This window comes from Scyliorhinus torazame, chromosome 1 (assembly GCF_047496885.1).
Source record: "Scyliorhinus torazame isolate Kashiwa2021f chromosome 1, sScyTor2.1, whole genome shotgun sequence".
Lineage (NCBI taxonomy): Eukaryota > Metazoa > Chordata > Chondrichthyes > Carcharhiniformes > Scyliorhinidae > Scyliorhinus > Scyliorhinus torazame.
In genome coordinates, this window is record NC_092707.1 from 296,979,189 (window position 1) to 296,999,834 (window position 20,646).

A 20,646-nucleotide genomic window follows, 5' to 3' on the forward strand; every position below is an offset into this window, starting at 1 on the left:
GTGACCCAGTGGGGAATCGAACCTGGGACCCTGGCTCTGTGAAGCCGCAGTGCTAACCACTGTGCTAACCTTGACTGCAAGAAGGATTTAAGGGGATTAAAGAGCTGTATGTGCGGTTGACTGAAGCTTTTGCCAGATCTCGTGTGGTGCTTTATCTGGCCTGCTCATCTCCTTATGAAGGGTGGAAGTAGGCACGTATAAAAGGTTTACAACCTAAGTGCATCGGTCATCATTGCAGGACTAGGGTCTTAGTCCATGAGGTGAAAGAATTGCAAGCACCTTTGTGCTAGACTGTGTTGAGGACTGTGAGGCTATCCATGTGAAGTATCAGTAGCTCTAGCAAAGTTCTGACTGGTCGATGCAGGAAAGATGTTTACCTTGGCCGTGGTGTCCACAATGACATGGCTTCCACCCCTAGCTGGGAGGATGTTCTGACATCCGGAGCTGCTGACCAATCAGGTGGACAACAGCTTTCCAGTTCCGGCAGCACCACTGGCTGCAGTGATGATTGCAGATGACCCAACCAGGGTTGAGCCAAGGTTCAAAAGTGAATTTGGGTGGCTTCACCAAGGCCAGTCAAGCAGAGGGGGGTGCCATGCTACAATCCCGTGTTGGGTGGGTGGCAAGCTGGGGCAGCGATCACAGTTGGTGCACCCCTCCAGTGGGCTCAGGGTGCCTGAACAGGAGGGACCCTCCCTAACGAACCCACAGCCAGGCCTCCAATGTTTAACTTAAGAGACCCTTAAGAGGTCTCCCTGCCATGTCCACCTGCATTTATGCTTCTCTCGCCTGCCAGCCTGCTGTTGAGGAGAGTGTAAAATTCCAGCCACCACTTAATGTTCAGACTGATTCGCTGATGCGGACTTGAAATTCAGGTGCTCTTGCATGTTGCTAAAGAGCCATTAAGAGAGTTTCAGATGGATTTCAATTTATGAGGCGATGGTATTAATCTAGGGAAGGTTGGAACTATTCCACAAAACTGATCTATATCTAATGAACAGGCAAAAAGGATCTATAGGAAAGTGAAGAGTCATTTAAACTGGGAAGTGGGGGTAGTGGGTAGGGAGGGAAAATAAAAGCATTCTAAAACTATAGAATAGAAATAGATGAGGCAAATAAACAAAAATAATTTTACAGAAAAGATAGAAAAGAAGGAATAAAGAGAGTGGAGCAGGAAAAACAAATCAACCAGTTATATCAGCAGAGAAACAATTAAGATAAGCACTTCAATTAGATCTGGCTATTCTGGCAATCTCCTATACTCAATGGAATACAAGTCTAATCTATTCAACCTGTTCCCATAATTTTAGGTATCATTCTGGTGATATCTGAATTGTATCTGCGGAGAGAACATTTGCTAAACTGATACTAGGAATGTACGACTTGGTGTTGTGGAAAGACTAGGAACAGGAATAGGAGTAAACCATTTAGCCCCTCGAGCCTTTTCCACCAGAGAAGCTGGGGATTGTTTTCTTTAGCGTAGAGAAGTATTATGGGGATATTCAATAGACATGTTCAAAATAATTGAACATTTAGATAGAGTCGTAGAGGAAACTTCTGCCATTTGGCAGGAGGGTCAATAATCAGTGAAGATACTTGGCAAAAGAACCAAGGGTGCGATGAGAATTTAATTTAACCTAGCCAGTTGTTATACTCCCTAATACAAAGGGATGGTGGAAGCAGATAAAATAGTAACTTTCAAAGAAGTTGGGCATACAGTTGAAGAAGCAAACTTTGTACAAAGAACAAAGAAATGTACAGCACAGGAACAGGCCCTTCGGCCCTCCAAGCCCGTGCCGACCATGCTGCCCGACTAAACTACAATCTTCTACACTTCCTGGGTCCGTATCCCTCTATTCCCATCCTATTCATGTATTTGTCAATATGCCCCTTAAATGTCACTATCGTCCCTGCTTCCACCACCTCCTCCGGTAGCGAGTTCCAGGCACCCACTACCCTCTGCGTAAAAAAACTTGCCTCGTACATCTACTCTAAACCTTGCCCCTCTCACCTTAAACCTATGCCCCCCAGTAATTGACCCCTCTACCCCGGGGAAAAGCCTCTGACTATCCACTCTGTCTATGCCCCTCATAATTTTGTAGACCTCTATCAGGTCGCCCCTCAACCTCCTTCGTTCCAGTGAGAACAAAGCGAGTTTATTCAACCGCTCCTCATAGCTAATGCCCTCCATACCAGGCAACATTCTGGTAAATCTCTTCTGCACCCTCTCTAAAGCCTCCACATCCTTCTGGTAGTGTGGCGACCAGAATTGAACACTATACTCCAAGTGTGGCCTAACTAAGGTTCTATACAGCTGCAACATGACTTGCCAATTCTTAAACTCAATGCCCCGGCCAATGAAGGCAAGCATGCCGTATGCCTTCTTGACTACCTTCTCCATCTGTGTTGCCCCTTTCAATGACCTGTGGACCTGTACTCCTAGATCTCTTTGACTTTCAATACTCTTGAGGGTTCTACCATTCACTGTATATTCCCTACCTGCATTAGACCTTCCAAAATGCATTACCTCACATTTGTCCGGATTAAACTACATCTGCCATCACTCTGCCCAAGTCTCCAAACAATCTAAATCCTGCTGTATCCTCTGACAGTCCTCATCGCTCTGCAATTCCACCAACCTTTGTGTCGTCTGCAAACTTACTAATCAGACCAGTTACATTTTCCTCCAAATCATTTATATATACTACAAACAGCAAAGGTCCCAGCACTGATCCCTGTGGAACACCACTGGTCACAGCCCTCCAATTAGAAAAGCATCCTTCCATTGCTACTCTCTGCCTTCTATGACCTAGCCAGTTCTGTATCCACCTTGCCAGCTCACCCCTGATCCCGTGTGACTTCACCTTTTGTACTAATCTACCATGAGGGACCTTGTCAAAGGCCTTACTGAAGTCCATATAGACAACATCCACTGCCCTACCTGCATCAATCATCTTAGTGACCTCCTCGAAAAACTCTATCAAGTTAGTGACACACGACCTCCCCTTCACAAAACCATGCTGCCTCTCACTAATACGTCCATTTGCTTCCAAATGGGAGTAGATCCTGTCTCGAAGAATTCTCTCCAGTAATTTCCCTACCACTGAAGTAAGGCTCACCGGCCTGTAGTTCCCTGGATTATCCTTGCTACCCTTCTTAAACAGAGGAACAACATTTGGCTATTCTCCAGTCCTCCGGGACATCACCTGAAGACAGTGAGGATCCAAAGATTTCTGTCAAGGCCTCAGCAATTTCCTCTCCAGCCTCCTTCAGTATTCTGGGGTAGATCCCATCAGTCCCTGGGGACTTATCTACCTTAATATTTTTTAAGACACCCAACACCTCGTCTTTTTGGATCTCAATGTGACCCAGGCTATCTACACACCCTTCTCCAGACTCAGCATCTACCAATTTCTTCTCTTTGGTGAATACTGATGCAAAGTATTCATTTAGTACCTCGCCCATTTCCTCTGGCTCCACACACAGATTCCCTTGCCTATCCTTCAGTAGGCGAACCCTTTCCCTGGCTACCCTCTTGCTTTTTATGTACGTGTAAAACGCCTTGGGATTTTCCTTAACCCTATTTGCCAGTGACTTTTTGTGACCCCTTCTAGCCCTCCTGACTCCTTGCTTAAGTTCCTTCCTACTTTCCTTACATTCCACACAGGCTTCGTCTGTTCCCAGCCTTTTAGCCATGACAAATGCCTCCTTTTTCTTTTTGACGAGGCCTACAATATCTCTCGTTATCCAAGGTTCCCGAAAATTGCCGTATTTATCCTTCTTCCTCACAGGAACATGCCGGTCCTGAATTCCTTCAACTGACACTTGAAAGCCTCCCACATGTCAGATGTTGATTTGCCCTCAAACATCCGCCCCCAATCTATGTTCTTAAGTTCCCGCATAATATTGTTATAATTAGCCTTCCCCCAATTTAGCACATTCATCCTAGGACCACTCTTATCCTTGTCCACCAGCACTTTAAAACTTACTGAATTGTGGTCACTGTTCCCGAAATGCTCCCCTACTGAAACATCTACCACCTGGCCGGGCTCATTCCCCAATACCAGTTCCAGTACCGCCCCTTCCCTAGTTGGACTGTCCACATATTGTTTTAAGAAGCCCTCCTGGATGCTCCTTACAAACTCCGCCCTGTCTAAGCCCCTGGCACTAAGTGAGTCCCAGTCAATACTGGGGAAGTTGAAGTCTCCCATCACCACAACCCTGTTGTTTTTACTCTCTTCCAAAATCTGTCTACCTATCTGCTCCTCTATCTCCCGATGGCTGTTGGGAGGCCTGTAGTAAATCCCCAACATTGTGACTGCACCCTTCTTAGTCCTGATCTCTACCCATATAGCCTCACTGAACTCTGAGGTGTCCTCCCACAGTACAGCTGTGATATTCTCCCTATCCAGTAGCGCAACTCCGCCGCCCTTTTTACATCCCCCTCTATCCTGCCTGAAACATCTAAATCCTGGAACGTTTAGCTGCCAATCCTGCCCTTCCCTCAACCAGGTCTCTGTAATGGCAACAACATCATAGTTCCAAGTACTAATCCAAGCTCTAAGTTCATCTGCCTTACCCGTAATACTTTTTGCATTAAAACATATGCACTTCAGGCCACCAGACCTGCTGTGTTCAGCAACTTCTCCCTGTCTGCTCTGCCTCAGAGCCCCACTGTCCCTATTCCCTAGTTCTCCCTCAATGCTCTTACCTTCTGACCTATTGCTCCCGTGCCCACCCCCCTGCCACACTAGTTTAAACCCTCCCGTGTGACACTAGCAAACCTCGCAGCCAGGATATTTATGCCTCTCCAGTTTAGATGCAACCCGTCCTTCTTATATAGGTCACACCTGCCCCGGAAGAGCTCCCAGTGGCCCAGATAACGGAAACCCTCCCTCCTACACCAGCTGTTTAGCCACGTGTTTAGCTGCTCTCTCTTCCTATTTCCAGCCTCACTGGCACGTGGCACAGGGAGTAATCCCGAGATTACAACCCTGGAGGTCCTGTCTTTTAACTTTCTGCCTAGCTCCCTGAACTCCTGCTGCAGGACCTCATGCCCCTTCCTGCCAATGTCGTTGATACCAATATGTACAATGACCTCTGCCTGTTTGCCCTCCCCCTTCAGGATGCCCTCTACCCGTTCGGAGACATCCTGGACCCTGGCACCAGGGAGGCAACATACCATCCTGGAGTCTCTTTCACGTCCACAGAAGCGCCTATCTGTGCCCCTGACTATAGAGTCCCCTATTACTATTGCTCTTCTGCGCTTTGACCCTCCCTTCTGAACATCAGAGCCAGCCGTGGTGCCACTGCTCTGGCTGCTGCTGTTTTTCCCTGATAGGCTATCCCCCCCGATAGTATCCAAAGGGGCATACCTGTTCGAGAGGGGGACAACCACAGGGGATTCCTGCACTGACTGCCTGCCCTTTCTGGTGGTCAACCAATTCTCTGCCTGCACCTTGGGTGTGACCACATTTATATAACTGCGATCTATGACGCTTTCCGCCACCTGCATGCTCCTAAGTGCATCCAATTGCTGCTCCAACCGAACCATGCGGTCTGTGAGGAGCGCCAGTTGGGTGCACTTTCTGCAGATGAAGTCATCCGGGACGCTGGAAGCCTCCCGGACCTGCCACATCTCACAGTCAGAGCACTGCACCCCTCTAACTGACATTGCATCAATTAATTAAAATTAAAAGTTTAAAAATTTTTTTAAATTTAAAAAAAAAAAAAAAAAATTTTTTTTAAAGTTACTGTTAACTATCTTTTTCCTAGCACTAGATTTCTAATATAAATGCGAAAGCTAAATATAGTACTCTCCGATCTCTGGCTTAGATACCCCTCTAAATTATAATTAAGTAATTATGTTTAATTAGTTACCAATGCTTAATTTTTTTAATTTAGTGTAGATTCCCAACCAGCCACTCCGGTCACAGCTTTTCTGTGATGTCACTTCAGTTTCCCCCCGACACACACAATTTGAAAAAGGTATAAAAGTAAAAATGAGTAAAAATCACTTACTTACCTTCTTACCTTCTGAGTGTCTTAGATGTTCATTTGTAGACTATGGGAATGCAGGGAGTGGGTCTAAGTGGATAACTTTCACAGGCATGATGGGGGGAATGGCCTCCTTTTGAGTTTTATGATTCTATGAAAGCCCAGGATTTTGTACAAGACTGAATCCTTCAAGTTAAAACAACTTTATTAAAAGTCACAAAACACAATCGACTGAGTAAATTTAATCATGCCATTCTGAAATATACCCATAACCATACATCGATCAGTTCCACATTTCCTTCAAGGAGAAAATGTCAGATGGAATTTGTTTCTGAACACTGAGTGATTTAATTGATTGAGTGACATACAATGATAGCTGTTTACAACAGGAAATGGTAAGAAGTAATTACTTTGGTAAGCTTAATGTAAAATTGTTACAAAACAAAGTGAGGTTTGTAGACAAAGAAATGTAAAAAAAATAGTTTATCCACTGTGATCAGCTAATATGAAATTTCTTTTATCATTTAAAAATGTCACCATTTAGACCATTGGTTAATCAATTTCAGAACATAATGGGCATATTATCAATGAAACTGATTCAAATGACGCTACTAGAAATAAATGTTGATACATTAACATGATCTTCATTCTTCAGTATCCCACCAATGTCTAATCTTACATGCAGTGTTATCACTGGTCAAGATGCAATGATCCATATTAGACAACTGGTTCAGAAGCTAACAAAGTGTAGCCAAAGAAAAACTTCAAAAGTTCACTGTACAGTTTTCAAGTTTTAACTTAAGTAATTCAATGAATTCTAACATTTTTCATTTTTGTCTTTGTACAACTTTAATAGTTAACATGAGTAGCTGAATGTGAAAAATGGTTAAAAATCCTGCACAGATGAGGCCGTGCAGTTATACTGCTGGCATCCCAAGTAGATGGTCTTTAATTTAGATTCACACTATACTGCACATATCAACCTATTGAAATTGCGTTCTGTTTTAGGGGGTGAATGTTGACAGAAGGATGGCGACTCACCACTTCTCATTCCCTACCCCCCAAAAACAAATCTGGCCCAGTTTTCCACTTTGAGGAGGTAAAAAATTATACTTGCATCAAACAGTCCTACTGTTTCCACACATCGGGGACGATTTTGGGCCCGCACTAACCGTCCATGAGATTGGTGGCAAGGGCGGAAAATTTTGCGTGAATCAGGAAACTCCATTCTCGCTGGAGGGATCACGTTTTCCGATTTTCCCTGCCCCTCGCCGGCGACATCATGAGATTCGAGCCCACAGATGGCGTGAATCTCATTTTAATACATTTCCATCAATGTAAATATTATTAGCGGGGCCCCAACCAAATGATTTCCCCCATCACTAAATTGTTCACAATAGTTTTGGCCAGACGAAAAGCAGTCAAGGGGATCCCTTTGGGGGCACAGAGGTAAGTATAGCCCCTAGAGGGATAGAGGTCATGCCCAGGCACAGTGCTAACCTGTGCCAGTAGGCAGTGCCAGGGACAGACCCTAGTGGGAGCCTCAGGGGGAGGGAGTTGCATTGATGTGTGTGGGGGGGGGGGGGGGGAGATGGCGGGAGCACGGACACTGTTGGGGGGGGGGGGGGGGGGGGAGATGGCGGGAGCACGGACACTGTTGGGGGGGGGGGGGGGCGGAGGTAGTGCAGGCTATACTTCTGCACTGTTGTATTGGTTGGGGGGACTGCAATGCCGGTGATGAATGTGGGTGGTGGATGTTGAGGGAGCGGAATGCTGGCAAGGATTGTCCCTCTGAAGGGGGCTGGGGGCTGTTAGGCTGCAGTGCTGAACAGGGCTTCCTTTAAAGATAGCACCCCGATATCTGTGGAGCTGGTTGCCGACTCTTGAGGCCCGGCCCCGCCAGAATGATGGCGTAAACACGCCCAATTTTGTTTCTCTACGAGGCTCTATATTTGGAGAGAAAACTGGCCTGTGCAATTGGAGATCAACAAGCCAATTTTCAGTCTGAGCCTGACATTTTGTCAAATTCTGGTAAGATTCCACTTATTGACTTGCTTTTAGCTTATGAAAGAATGGGATAACTGCTGTCAGCATCTGGAAACATACTTTTACTTGTGTGACTTCATGGGACATGATTCAGTGACTATTTTATCTATTCATAAACTCATTTACTGCTCATGTAACTAAACTTTATAAAGTGACAGTGTTTAAATATATGCACATTATATTTTGAACCTTCATGTTTCTGTTACAGCGTCTCACAGCAAGTACTGGCAGTAGGCAAAGAAGCAGATTGTCTGTAATGGCTCAATACTTGTGCAATGTGAAGAACTGTTTTACAATACCAGGCAGAGCCTTTGTTCCAAAACCTAAGGTAAGACACTTTTGACTAATGCATGAGGAGTCCCGAATGTGAAATTGTTAGCAGATTGCACTCTTTGTTTTGTTTTACGGTATCTTTATATCAGATGCAGATTTCATAGAATCGGACAGCACAGAAAAGGGGTCATTCATTGTGCCTCTACAGACTCTGCGAAAGAGATGTCCATTTAGTCTCGCAACACCCCAGTTTTATGACATTAATCCTGTAAACTAATTCTCTTCAACTACGTGTCCAGTTGCCTTTTCAAAGTTCCCCTTGGAAGCGGATTCTGCCACCCTTTCAGATAACTTGATAATGGGGGGGGGACCTCAACACGGTACAGGATCCAGCATTGGACCGCTCTAGGTCCAGGACGGGTAAGAGGCCGGCGGCGGCCAAGGTGTTGAGGGGGTTTATGGACCAGATGGGAGGAGTGGACCCATGGAGGTTTGTTAGGCCCGGGGCAAGGGAATTCTCTTTCCTTTCCCACGACCATAAAGCCTACTCCCGGATTGACTTCTTCGTTTAGAGCAGGGCGCTGATCCCAAGGGTGGAGGACACGGAGTATTCGGCCATAGCCATCTCAGACCATGCCCTGCACTGGGTGGAGCTTGAGCTCGGGGAGGAGAGGGACCAGCGCCCGCTGTGGCACCTGGAGGTGGGTTTGCTGGCTGATGAGGAGGTGAGTGGATGGATCCGGGGGTGCATTGAAAGATACCTAGAGGTGAACGATAATGGATAGGTGCAGGTAGGGGTGGTCTGGGAGGCGCTGAAGGCGGTGATTAGGGGAGAGCTAATCTCCACTAGGGCACACAAGGAGGGGAAGGAGAGGAGAGAGAGGGAGAGGTTGGTGGGTGAGATTTTAAGGGTAGATAGGAGGTATGCAGAGGTCCCCGAGGAGGGCCTACTCCAGGAGCGACGAAGCCTCCAGGCCGAGTTCGACCTGTTGACTACCAAGAAGGCGGAGGTGCAGTGGAGGAAGGCGCGAGGGGCGGTGTATGAATACGGGGAGAAGGCTAGCCGGATGTTGGCACACCAGCTTCGGAAGCGGGAGGCGGCGAGGGAGATTGGGGGAGTTAGGGATAAAGGGTGGAACACGGTGCGGAGTCCGGTGGGAATAAATGGGGTATTTAGAGACGTCTATGAGGGGTTGTATAGGTCTGAGCCCCCGACGGAGAAGGGGGGATTGCGTCGTTTTCTGGACCTGCTGAGGCTCCTGAGGGTAGAGGAGGGGCAGGTGGCGGGGCTTGGGGCACCGGTAGGGCTGGAGGATCTGACTAAGGGGCTGGGGAGTATGCAGGCGGGGAAGGCACCGGGGCGAGATGGGTTCCAGGTGGAATTTTACAGGAAGCATATGGACCTGTTGGGCCCACTACTAGTGAGGACTTTCAATGAGGCGAGGATGGGGGGGGCCCCAACCCCCGACGAAGTCCAGGGCGCTGATCTCGCTGATCTTGAAGCGGGACAAGGACCCTTTACAGTGTGGGTCGTATAGGCCAATCTCGCTCCTCAGCGTGGATGCGAAGCTGTTAGCGAAGATGTTGGCTACCAGAATTGAGGACTGTGGTCTGGGGGTGATCCATGAGGACCAGATGGGTTTCGTGAAGGGAAGGCAGCTAAACACTATGAGCGGAGGCTCCTAAATGTAATCATGATGCCTGCAGTGGAGGGGGAAGCGCAGATAGTGGTGGCTATGGATGCGGAGAAGTCCTTCGATAGGGTGGAGTGGGGGTACCTGTGGGAAGTGTTGAGGAGGTTCGGGTTCAGGGAGGGGTTCATTAGTTGGGTTAGGTTACTGTATGAAGCCCCGGTGGCGAGTGTGGCCACAAATCAGAGGAGGTCGGAATACTTTTGGCTGTACCGGGGGACGAGACAGGGTGCCCCCTATCCCCCCTGCTATTTGCGTTGGCAATTGAACCTTTGCCGATGGCTTTGAGGGAGTCCAGGAACTGGAGGGAGCTGGTCCGGTGGGGGGGGGAACAATGGGTATTACTGTATGCAGACGACCCGTTACTGTATGTGGCGGACCCGGTGGGGGGGATGCTGGAAATGATGCGGATCCTCAGGGAGTTTGGGGACTTTTCCGGGTATAAGCTCAACATGGGGAAGAGTGAGCTATTCGTGATACACCCAGGCGACCAGGGAAGGGGGATAGACGAGTTTCCACTGAAGAGGGCGGAAAGGAATTTTCGGTACCTAGGGATCCAGATGGCAAGGAGCTGGGGGGCCCTACACAAGCTCAACTTGACGAGGCTGGTGGAGCAGATGGAGGAGGAGTTTAAAAGGTGGGATATGCTGCCATTCTCCTTGGCGGGTAGGGTACAGTCGGTGAAGCTGACGGTGCTCCCGAGGTTCCTTTTTATATTCCAGTGCCTCCCCATCCTGATCCCTAAGGCCTTTTTTAAGCGGGTCAGTAGGAGCATCATGGGGTTTGTATGGGCGAAAAAGACCCAGAGGGTGAGAAGGGTGTTTCTGGAACGGAGCAGGGACCTAGCGTTGCCTATCTGTGCGGGTGCTAGGGGTACTACTGGGCTGCCAAAGTGGCGATGGTACGCAAGTGGGTAATGGAGGGGGAGGGGGCGGCGTGGAAGAGGCGGGAGATGGCGTCCTGTGTGGGCACGGAACTGAGAGCGCTGGTGACGGCATCGCTGCCGCTCCCGCCGACAAGGTACACCACGAATCCAGTGGTGGCGGCCACCCTCAAAACTTTGGGGCAGTGGAGACGCCACCGGGGGGAGGCAGAGGCTTTGGTGTGGTCCTCGACCCGAGAGAATCATCGGTTTGTCCCAGGGAGAATGGATGGGGGGTTCCTGAGCTGGCACAGGGCAGGTATTAGAGGGATGGGGGACCTGTTTATAGATGGGACGTTTGCGAGTCTTGGGGCGTTGGAGGAAAAGTTCGGGCTCCCCCCTGGAAATGCCTTCAGGTACATGCAGGTAAGGGCGTTTGTAAGACGGCAGGTGAGGGAATTTCCGCTGCTGCCAGCACGTAGAATCCAGGATAGGGTGCTCTCGGGGGTGTGGGTTGGAGAAGGCAAGGTCTCGGCAATCTACCAGGAGATGCAGGAGGAGGAGGAGGCCTCGGTGGAGGAGCTGAAAGGTAAATGGGAGGAGGAGCTGGGGGAGGAGATAGATGATGGTACGTGGGCGGACGCCCTAGGTTGGGTAAATTCTTCGTCCTCTTGTGCCAGACTTAGCCTGATACAATTTAAGGTTCTGCACAGGGCGCACATGGCAGGGGCAAGGCTGAGTCAGTTTTTTGGAGTGGAGGACAGGTGTGTGAGGTGTTCGGGGAGCCCAGCAAATCATGCCCACATGTTCTGGGCGTGCCCAGCGCTGGATGGGTTCTGGAGGGGCGTTGCGAGGACTGTGTCTAAGGTGGTAAACACCCAGGTTAAGCCGAGTTGGGGGCTCACACTACTTGGGGTATCGGACGAGCCGGGAGTGCAGGGGGCGAAAGAGGCCGGTATTCTGGCCTTTGCCTCCCTGGTAGCCCGGCGGAGGATTCTGCAACAATGGAAGGATGCGAGGCCCCCAAGCGTGGAAGCCTGGATCAATGACATGGCAGGATTCATTAAATTGGAGAGGGTAAAATTTGCCTTATGAGGATCTGTGCAAGGATTCTTCAGGCGGTGGCAACCATTCCTAGACTTTCTAGCGGAGCGTTAGGAGGTGGACAGCAGCAGCAGCAACCCAGAGGGGGGGGGGTGGTACTTTGTGTTTACTACCGTGTTTATTATCATTTAATGGGGGGCTTGTATATTGGGGAATACGTGACATAGCTATAAGATGCTTATTTATGTGTTCTTTGTTTTTTCTTATTTCTGTAAGGGTTTGCTGAAAATGTGTACAAAATTTGAATAAAAGTATGTTTTAAAAATAGAACCTCTCATAAATTTTGGATACCTCTTTTAGGTCTTCCCTTAACCTTCTCTGCTCTGAGGAGAATAATCACAGCTTCTCCAATCTCTGAACATGCTGAAATTCATTATCCCTGGCATCATCCTGGGATATCTCCTCAATATCCTTCCCAAGGCCTTGACATTCTTTCTAAAGTGTGGTGTCATAAATGTACACAATACAATGTTAGGTGATGCCTAACAAGTGATTTTTTTTTTTAAATCACTTATTTTCTTTGCTTTTCATTCACTGCCCTTAGAAGGTCAAGTGTCCCATACACTTACTTAACTGCGCTAACAACTTGCTCTGCCGCCCTCGAGAATTTGTGATTATGCAGCGATTCTCTACAATTTAACTCTGTAACATACTTCACCACAGTCAAGGAACGTTATGCCTCTCTGATGTGCATGGCTGGTGATGGATGGGGTTTACAATGCTGTTACAATGTGGCTGTATGGAGTATGCTCACTGGGCCTCTCGATCTCTTGCTCATGTTCATATGTATTGTTTATTCCTGAAGTCATGAAAATATTTCAGTACTTTTGAGTTTGGTAAACAGCTGACTCTTCATCATTGCTCAAATGTTCACAAGCAGAATCTGGTGTAGCGGATATGTCTGAGCAAAGCTCAATTTAAACCAATTACATTGTTTGCTAATATTTTAATGCCTGATATTTTGAATAAATTCTCAAAATTGAATACTGAGGATGGCATTATTGCCTGAAGTTTCTTTATAACAGCCCAGCTGTGTAAATTCTTAGGTGTAACCAAAGTCTGTTTGTCTGTATGACATACAATATGTCATCTTTTGAAAGAGATCTCTTAAGTAAGCCTATGCAGTGGATACAGTTTCTGTAAGGCTGGAGCTGTTAATAAAATATGGTGGGGGTGGGGGTGATGGCAGTAGGGATGGGTGAGGAAACAGGGCAGAGCGCTGAAATGAGGTTATCCAGATACAGCTTTCTGTAATTCATATGGATGCTTGCCATCTGAAATGAGCCTAAATGGTCTTGTATGGAACATTGCAGCTGCCTGCCATAAATTGGAGCAGCAACGCTGACAGCAAATAGATGAAAGCTCTTCAGTTTGATGGGAAAATATGGATCCTGATAACAAAATTATGTAACCATGGTAGTTAAAAGCAGGGACTTAAAATCAAAGGCAGTTTGTGTTGAAAATAAATAATACATAGTGAGCCGATGGGGAGCTTGCTTTGTTACTGAACAGCGAGGGCAGAATGAATTTGAATTGAAGGCAGGCTTGTGATGTTTAGTTTGTGCCCCAGTACTTGTTTTGCTCCGACTTTTATTATATCCATCTCCATTTTCCCTCTGGTTGTGCCGGTGGTCGTTGGGAATTATGAAGTGTTAAAATGCACATTTATCTTGACATATTTCCTGTTGTAGGTTTTCTACCATCATAATCAGGAGAAAATGTAATTTATGTCTTATGATTCACGGTCAGCTCGTAAGTTTATTTTAATAAAATGACTTGTTGCAATTATTTAACCCTTGAACGTTCTATTCGCTAGTTACTTTGGTCATAAGAAAAGCATCGATGATTCTTTTTAAAATACATGAGAGAAGCTTCCACAATTTATTAGCGTGTGCTTCATTTTTACATAGAATTACTTAGAATGCACAGCATAGAATCAGACCGTTTGGCCCAACCAGTCCATGCCAGTGTTGTGTTCCACTCAAATTCCAGATACACCACATCCACCAGTTCCCTGTTGTCCACCGTGCTCGTAATGTCCTCAAAGAATTCCAGTAAATTAGTTAAACTTGACCTGACTTTCATGAGCCCATGCTGCAGCTGCGCAATGGGACAATTTCTATCCAGATGTCTCGCTATTTCTTCCTTGATGGTAGAAATTCAAGCATTCAAGCATTTTCCCCACTACCGAAGTTAAGCTAACCAGCCTATAGTACCCGCCTTTTGTCTACCTCCTTTTTTGGCGTCACGCTGGCTTAGATTTCACTTAGGTTTAAAATAAGTATTGCATGTGTTGCAATTTATTCTATGGGTAGGCATATGATTTTGAAGTCACTCTAACAAAATTAAGTAAGTGTTGCAATTTTTCTTTTATTAAGTAACATTATTTTATGATCATCTTCACAAATTGGTATTTTACATATATTATTTTTTTTAATTAAATATTTTATTGAAAATTTTTGGTCAACCAACACAGTACATTGTGCATCCTTTACACAATATTATAACAACACAAATAACAATGACCTATTTTATAAACAAAAAATGAATAAATAATAAATAACAAAAATGAAAACTAGCCCTAATTGGCAACTGCCTTGTCACAAGTAACACTCTCCAAAAATATAATTTAACAGTCCAATATATAATTATCTGTAGCAACGACCTATACATACTATACAGTATATATTAACAACCCTGAGAGTCCTTCTGGTTCCTCCTCTCCCCCCCCCCCCTCCCCCCCCTGATCCTGGGCTGCTGCTGCTGCCTTCTTTTTCCCATTCCGTCTATCTTTCTGCGAGGTATTCGACGAACGGTTGCCACCGCCTGGTGAACCCTTGAGCCGACCCCCTTAGGACGAACTTAATCCGCTCTAGCTTTATAAACCCCGCCATGTCATTTATCCAGGTCTCCACCCCCGGGGGCTTGGCTTCTTTCCACATTAGCAATATCCTGCGCCGGGCTACTAGGGACGCAAAGGTCAAAACATCGGCCTCTCTTGCCTCCTGCACTCCCGGCTCTTGTGCAACCCCAAATATAGCCAACCCCCAATATAGCCAACCCCCAGCTTGGTTCGACCCGGACCCCCACTACTTTTGAAAGCACCTTTGTCACCCCCATCCAAAACCCCTGTAGTGCCGGGCATGATCAAAACATATGGGTATGATTCGCTGGGCTTCTCGAGCACCTCGCACACCTATCCTCCACCCCAAAAAATTTACTGAGCCGTGCTCCAGTCATATGTGCCCTGTGTAATACCTTAAACTGAATCAGGCTTAGCCTGGCACACGAGGACGACGAGTTTACCCTGCTTAGGGCATCTGCCCACAGCCCCTCCTCGATCTCCTCCCCCAGCTCTTCTTCCCATTTCCCTTTTAGTTCATCTACCATAGTCTCCCCTTCGTCCCTCATTTCCCTATATATATCTGACACCTTACCATCCCCCACCCATGTCTTTGAGATCACTCTGTCCTGCACCTCTTGTGTCGGGAGCTGCGGGAATTCCCTCACCTGTTGCCTCGCAACAGCCCTCAGTTGCATATACCTGAATGCATTCCCTTGGGGCAACCCATATTTCTCGGTCAGCGCTCCCAGACTCGTGAACTTCCCATCCACAAACAGATCTTTCAGTTGCGTTATTCCTGCTCTTTGCCACATTCCATATCCCCCATCCATTCCCCCCGGGGCAAACCTATGGTTGTTTCTTATCGGGGACCCCCCCAAGGCTCCAGTCTTTCCCCTATGCCGTCTCCACTGTCCCCAAATCTTCAGTGTAGCCACCACCACCGGGCTTGTGGTGTAGTTCCTCGGTGAGAACGGCAATGGGGCTGTCACCATAGCCTGTAGGCTAGTCCCCCTACAGGACGCCCTCTCTAATCTCTTCCACGCCGCTCCCTCCTCCTCTCCCATCCACTTACTCACCATTGAAATATTAGCGGCCCAATTATACTCACTTAGGCTCGGTAGTGCCAGCCCCCCCCTATCCCTGCTACGCTGTAAGAATCCCTTCCTCACTCTCGGGGTCTTCCCGGCCCACACAAAACCCATGATGCTCTTTTCAATCCTTTTAAAAAAAGCCTTCGTGATCACCACCCGGAGGCACTGAAACACAAAGAGGAATCTCGGGAGGACCACCATCTTAACCGCCTGCACCCTCCCTGTCATTGACAGGGATACCATATCCCATCTCTTGAAATCCTCCTCCATCTGTTCCACCAACCGTGTTAAATTTAACCTATGCAATGTGCCCCAATTCTTAGCTATCTGGATCCCCAGGTAACGAAAGTCCCTTGTTACCTTCCTCAACGGTAGGTCCTCTATTTCTCTACTCTGCTCCCCTGGATGCACCACAAACAACTCACTTTTCCCCATGTTCAATTTATACCCTGAAAAATCCCCAAACTCCCCAAGTATCTGCATTATTTCTGGCATCCCCTCCGCCGGGTCCGCCACGTATAGTAGCAAATCGTCCGCATACAAAGATACCCGGTGCTCTTCTCCTCCCCTAAGTACTCCCCTCCACTTCTTGGAACCCCTCAACGCTATCGCCAGGGGCTCAATCGCCAGTGCAAACAATAATGGGGACAGAGGGCATCCCTGCCTTGTCCCTCTATGGAGCCGAAAATATGCAGATCCCCGTCCATTCGTGACCACGCTCGCCACTGGGGCCCTATACAACAGCTGCACCCATCTAACATACCCCTCTCCAAAACCAAATCTCCTCAACACCTCCCACAAATAATCCCACTCCACTCTATCAAATGCTTTCTCGGCATCCATCGCCACTACTATCTCCGTTTCTCCCTCTGGTGGGGCCATCATCATTACCCCTAACAACCTCTGTATATTCGTGTTCAGCTGTCTCCCCTTCACAAACCCAGTTTGGTCCTCGTGGACCACCCCCGGGACACATTCCTCTATTCTCATTGCCATTACCTTGGCCAGGACCTTGGCATCTACATTTAGGAGGGAAATAGGCTACAATGCGGGTCCTTTTCCTTCTTTAAGAGAAGCGATATCGTTGCTTCAGACATAGTCGGGGGCAGTTGTCCCCTTTCCTTTGCCTCATTAAAGGTCCTCGTCAGTACCGGGGCGAGCAAGTCCACATATTTTCTATAGAATTCGACTGGGAATCCATCCGGTCCCGGGGCCTTTCCCGCCTGCATGCTCCTAATTCCTTTCACCACTTCTTCTACCTCGATCTGTACTCCCAGTCCCACCCTTTCCTGCTCTTCCACCTTGGGAAATTCCAGCCGATCCAAGAAGCCCATCATTCTCTCCCTCCCATCCGGGGGTTGAGCTTCATATAATTTTTTATAAAATGTCTTGAACACTCCATTCACTCTCTCCGCTCCCCGCTCCGTCTCTCCTTCCTCATCCCTCACTCCCCCTATTTCCCTCGCTGCTCCCCTTTTCCTCAATTGGTGTGCCAGCAACCTGCTCGCCTTCTCCCCATATTCGTACTGTACACCCTGTGCCTTCCTCCATTGTGCCTCTGCAGTGCCTGTAGTCAGCAAGTCAAATTCTACATGTAGCCTTTGCCTTTCCCTGTACAGTCCCTCCTCCGGTGCTTCCGCATATTGTCTGTCCACCCTCAAAAGTTCTTGCAGCAACCGCTCCCGTTCCTTACTCTCCTGCTTCCCTTTATGTGCCCTTATTGATATCAGCTCCCCTCTAACCACCGCCTTCAACGCCTCCCAGACCACTCCCACCTGGACCTCCCCATTATCATTGAGTTCCAAGTACTTTTCAATGCACCCCCTCACCCTTAGACACACCCCCTCATCTGCCATTAGTCCCATGTCCATTCTCCAGGGTGGGCGCCCTCCTGTTTCCTCCCCTATCTCCAAGTCCACCCAGTGTGGAGCGTGATCCGAAATGGCTATAGCCGTATACTCCGTTCCCCTCACCTTCGGGATCAATGCCCTACCCAGCACAAAAAAGTCTATTCGCGAGTAGACTTTATGGACATAGGAGAAAAACGAGAACTCCTTACTCCTAGGTCTGCTAAATCTCCACGGTCTACACCTCCCATCTGCTCCATAAAATCTTTAAGTACCTTGGCTGCTGCCGGCCTCCTTCCAGTCCTGGACTTCGACCTATCCAGCCCTGGTTCCAACACCGTATTAAAATCTCCCCCCATTATCAGCTTTCCCATCTCTAGGTCCGGAATGCGTCCTAGCATCCGCCTCATAAAATTGGCATCATCCCAGTTTGGGGCATATACGTTTACCAAAACCACCGTCTCCCCCTGTAGTTTGCCACTCACCATCACGTATCTGCCCCCGTTATCCGCCACTATAGTCTTTGCCTCGAACATTACCCGCTTCCCCACTAATATAGCCACCCCCCTGTTTTTCGCATCTAGCCCCGAATGGAACACCTGCCCCACCCATCCTTTGCGTAGCCTAACCTGGTCTATCAGTTTCAGGTGCGTTTCCTGTAACATAACCACATCTGCCTTAAGTTTCTTAAGGTGTGCGAGTACCCGTGCCCTCTTTATCGGCCCGTTCAGCCCTCTCACGTTCCACGTGATCAGCCGAGTTGGGGGGCTTCCTACCCCCCCCCCTTGTCGATTAGCCATCACCTTTTTCCAGCTCCTCACCCGGTTCCCATGCAGCTGTATCTCCCCCAGGCGGTGCCCCCCCGCCCATCCTCTCCCATACCAGCTCCCCCCTCTCCCCAGCAGCAGCAACCCAGTAACTCCCCCCTCCCACCCCCCCCCGCTAGATCCCCCGCTAGCGTAATTACTCCCCCCATGTTGCTCCCGGAAGTCAGCAAACTCTGGCTGACCTCGGCTTCCCCCCGTGACCTCGGCTCGCACTTTACATATATTATTGGAGATGATTATCTTGTTATCTGTACTGATCCAAATACAGCCTATAGCTAGCAAAACACACTTATGTAATGTTTGTCTTTTGCAACACTGTCTAAAATGAATCTGCTTACAACAAAAAACAATGTTTTCAAAAGTAGTACTTTCCATTTTTGATGTGGAGGTGCAATGGGTAATATCCCTACCCCTGAGCCAGAAGCTCTGGGTTCAAGTCCCACCCCAGGACTTGATGACCAAGGAAAGTACGTTCATAACATGGCCAACAGGTTGATTATCAACCTGCAGAACCTTTCCAACATGCCAATGGCAGACGGTGAGCCTGGTCAGCCATGCTTGGTGTAGTGTGGCGCCCCTCAAGCTATAAGCCTCTGGTGACAGGCTAGCGATCTGTAAAACTCTCTGTAGAATTAAATGAAGGTCCGGACTGTGCACCACTAGGTGCCTGAACATCTCCCATTTTTGAAACTTATTGAAAGAGTTTTTCTTTTGGAGACAATTGAACTTTTATTAGACTAGTTGACAAAGCCCAGATGACTTTTCAAATGATTGCTCAGTATCAGCACAACATTTTCTCTGTGACAACAGAAGAAGCGTCCAAAAAGACTGAAATTAAGAATATTTTTGTCAGATTTCTAAGCAGCAAACCTAGTAAACCAGCACCACTTGGCATATCTGTTAGTGTACTATTGGTCTTTACACATAATCTTGAAAGGAATAGTCTGCCTTTTGTCCCAACGACTGGTGTTTAGGGTAGTACTGCCTTTTTGACAGTTGAACATTTTCTCTGTGTGGCCTTGTTTTGCAAGTTGAGCAGAAAATTGCACCTGCGATAAATGAGAACATTGCAGAAATACATCCAAGATATATTGCCTCTCCTATTGCGTATCTGTTATCTTCTGAGACAGATGGTTTGAAGTAGTGTTTCAGTAGCTCAATTGTGAACCAGGATATTGAAAGTAAACACATTAAGCCAGCAGTAATGAAACAGACCCCCCCTTTGATGGCAGCACGACGCTTTGTGCTGCGATCTCCTCCCCATTTTATGCACTTCATACCAGACAGGGACATGCCGATTCCCAGCATTGATGTGAGACATGACAGAATCATCATACCTTGGGAAGCTTGAATGTACACAGGTTGAGCTAGGATGGAGAAATTAAACTTGCAGCTGAAGAGCCCTGTACTAAACCAAGTACACTCCATCCAGAGACCTTGCATGTATTCCGTTGTAGAGATTATAGTTGATTCCGCAAAGGTATTTACCTTCCAGTTTGGCAGTATCGTGGTTGCAATTGCTCCGAGGAAAGCAGTTAAAGACAAAGAGAGTGCAAAAATCTGCAGCCCTTCGGAAGCCATTATTATCTTCTGACACCTTTCTCCGGTTCTATTCTATGGTAATGGAATAGAATTAATCAGGTTCTTTCTCAGCTCTGCTTAAGGGAATAGTACTTGTTACAAAACATGTTTTAAACTTCAGTGAAATGAGCAAAATAATTACAAATTATAGAATTAAAAAGAAAACCCTTACCAATAGAAATTGTATCCAGAACTGCAATGAATGGTTGAGAACTAAATCCAATAATACTGGACTGATAAAGCTCACTCTCAGCCCAGCTACCTGCAGGACAAAGAGAATCTACAAATTAGTGCGAATAGATCAATTCATGTGACATCAGTTCTTCCTTAGCAACAGTGCTGCCTGCTTTTGGAAATACAAATTTATGCAGAGCTACAAACGTTTCAGTTGATAAGCTGAATATTTTTTCATGTTTGATATGCTGCCTGTGACTGAACATTTGTAATGTAGCATTGAGGGATTATTTATATGATCTGTTATT

General features: G+C 47.3%; 1 protein-coding gene across 4 annotated transcripts in view; it reads left to right on the forward strand.

Moving 5' to 3' along the window:
* Positions 1 to 20,646, forward strand: part of tfb1m (transcription factor B1, mitochondrial) — a 90,858-nt gene that overhangs the window by 42,735 nt on the left and 27,477 nt on the right. For all 4 annotated transcript variants that reach the window (XM_072507687.1, XM_072507688.1, XM_072507682.1 and 1 more), the window contains one exon: positions 8,252 to 8,371. In XM_072507687.1, coding sequence (XP_072363788.1) covers positions 8,252 to 8,371 — 120 coding nt within the window. The remainder of the gene's footprint in view (positions 1 to 8,251; positions 8,372 to 20,646) is intronic.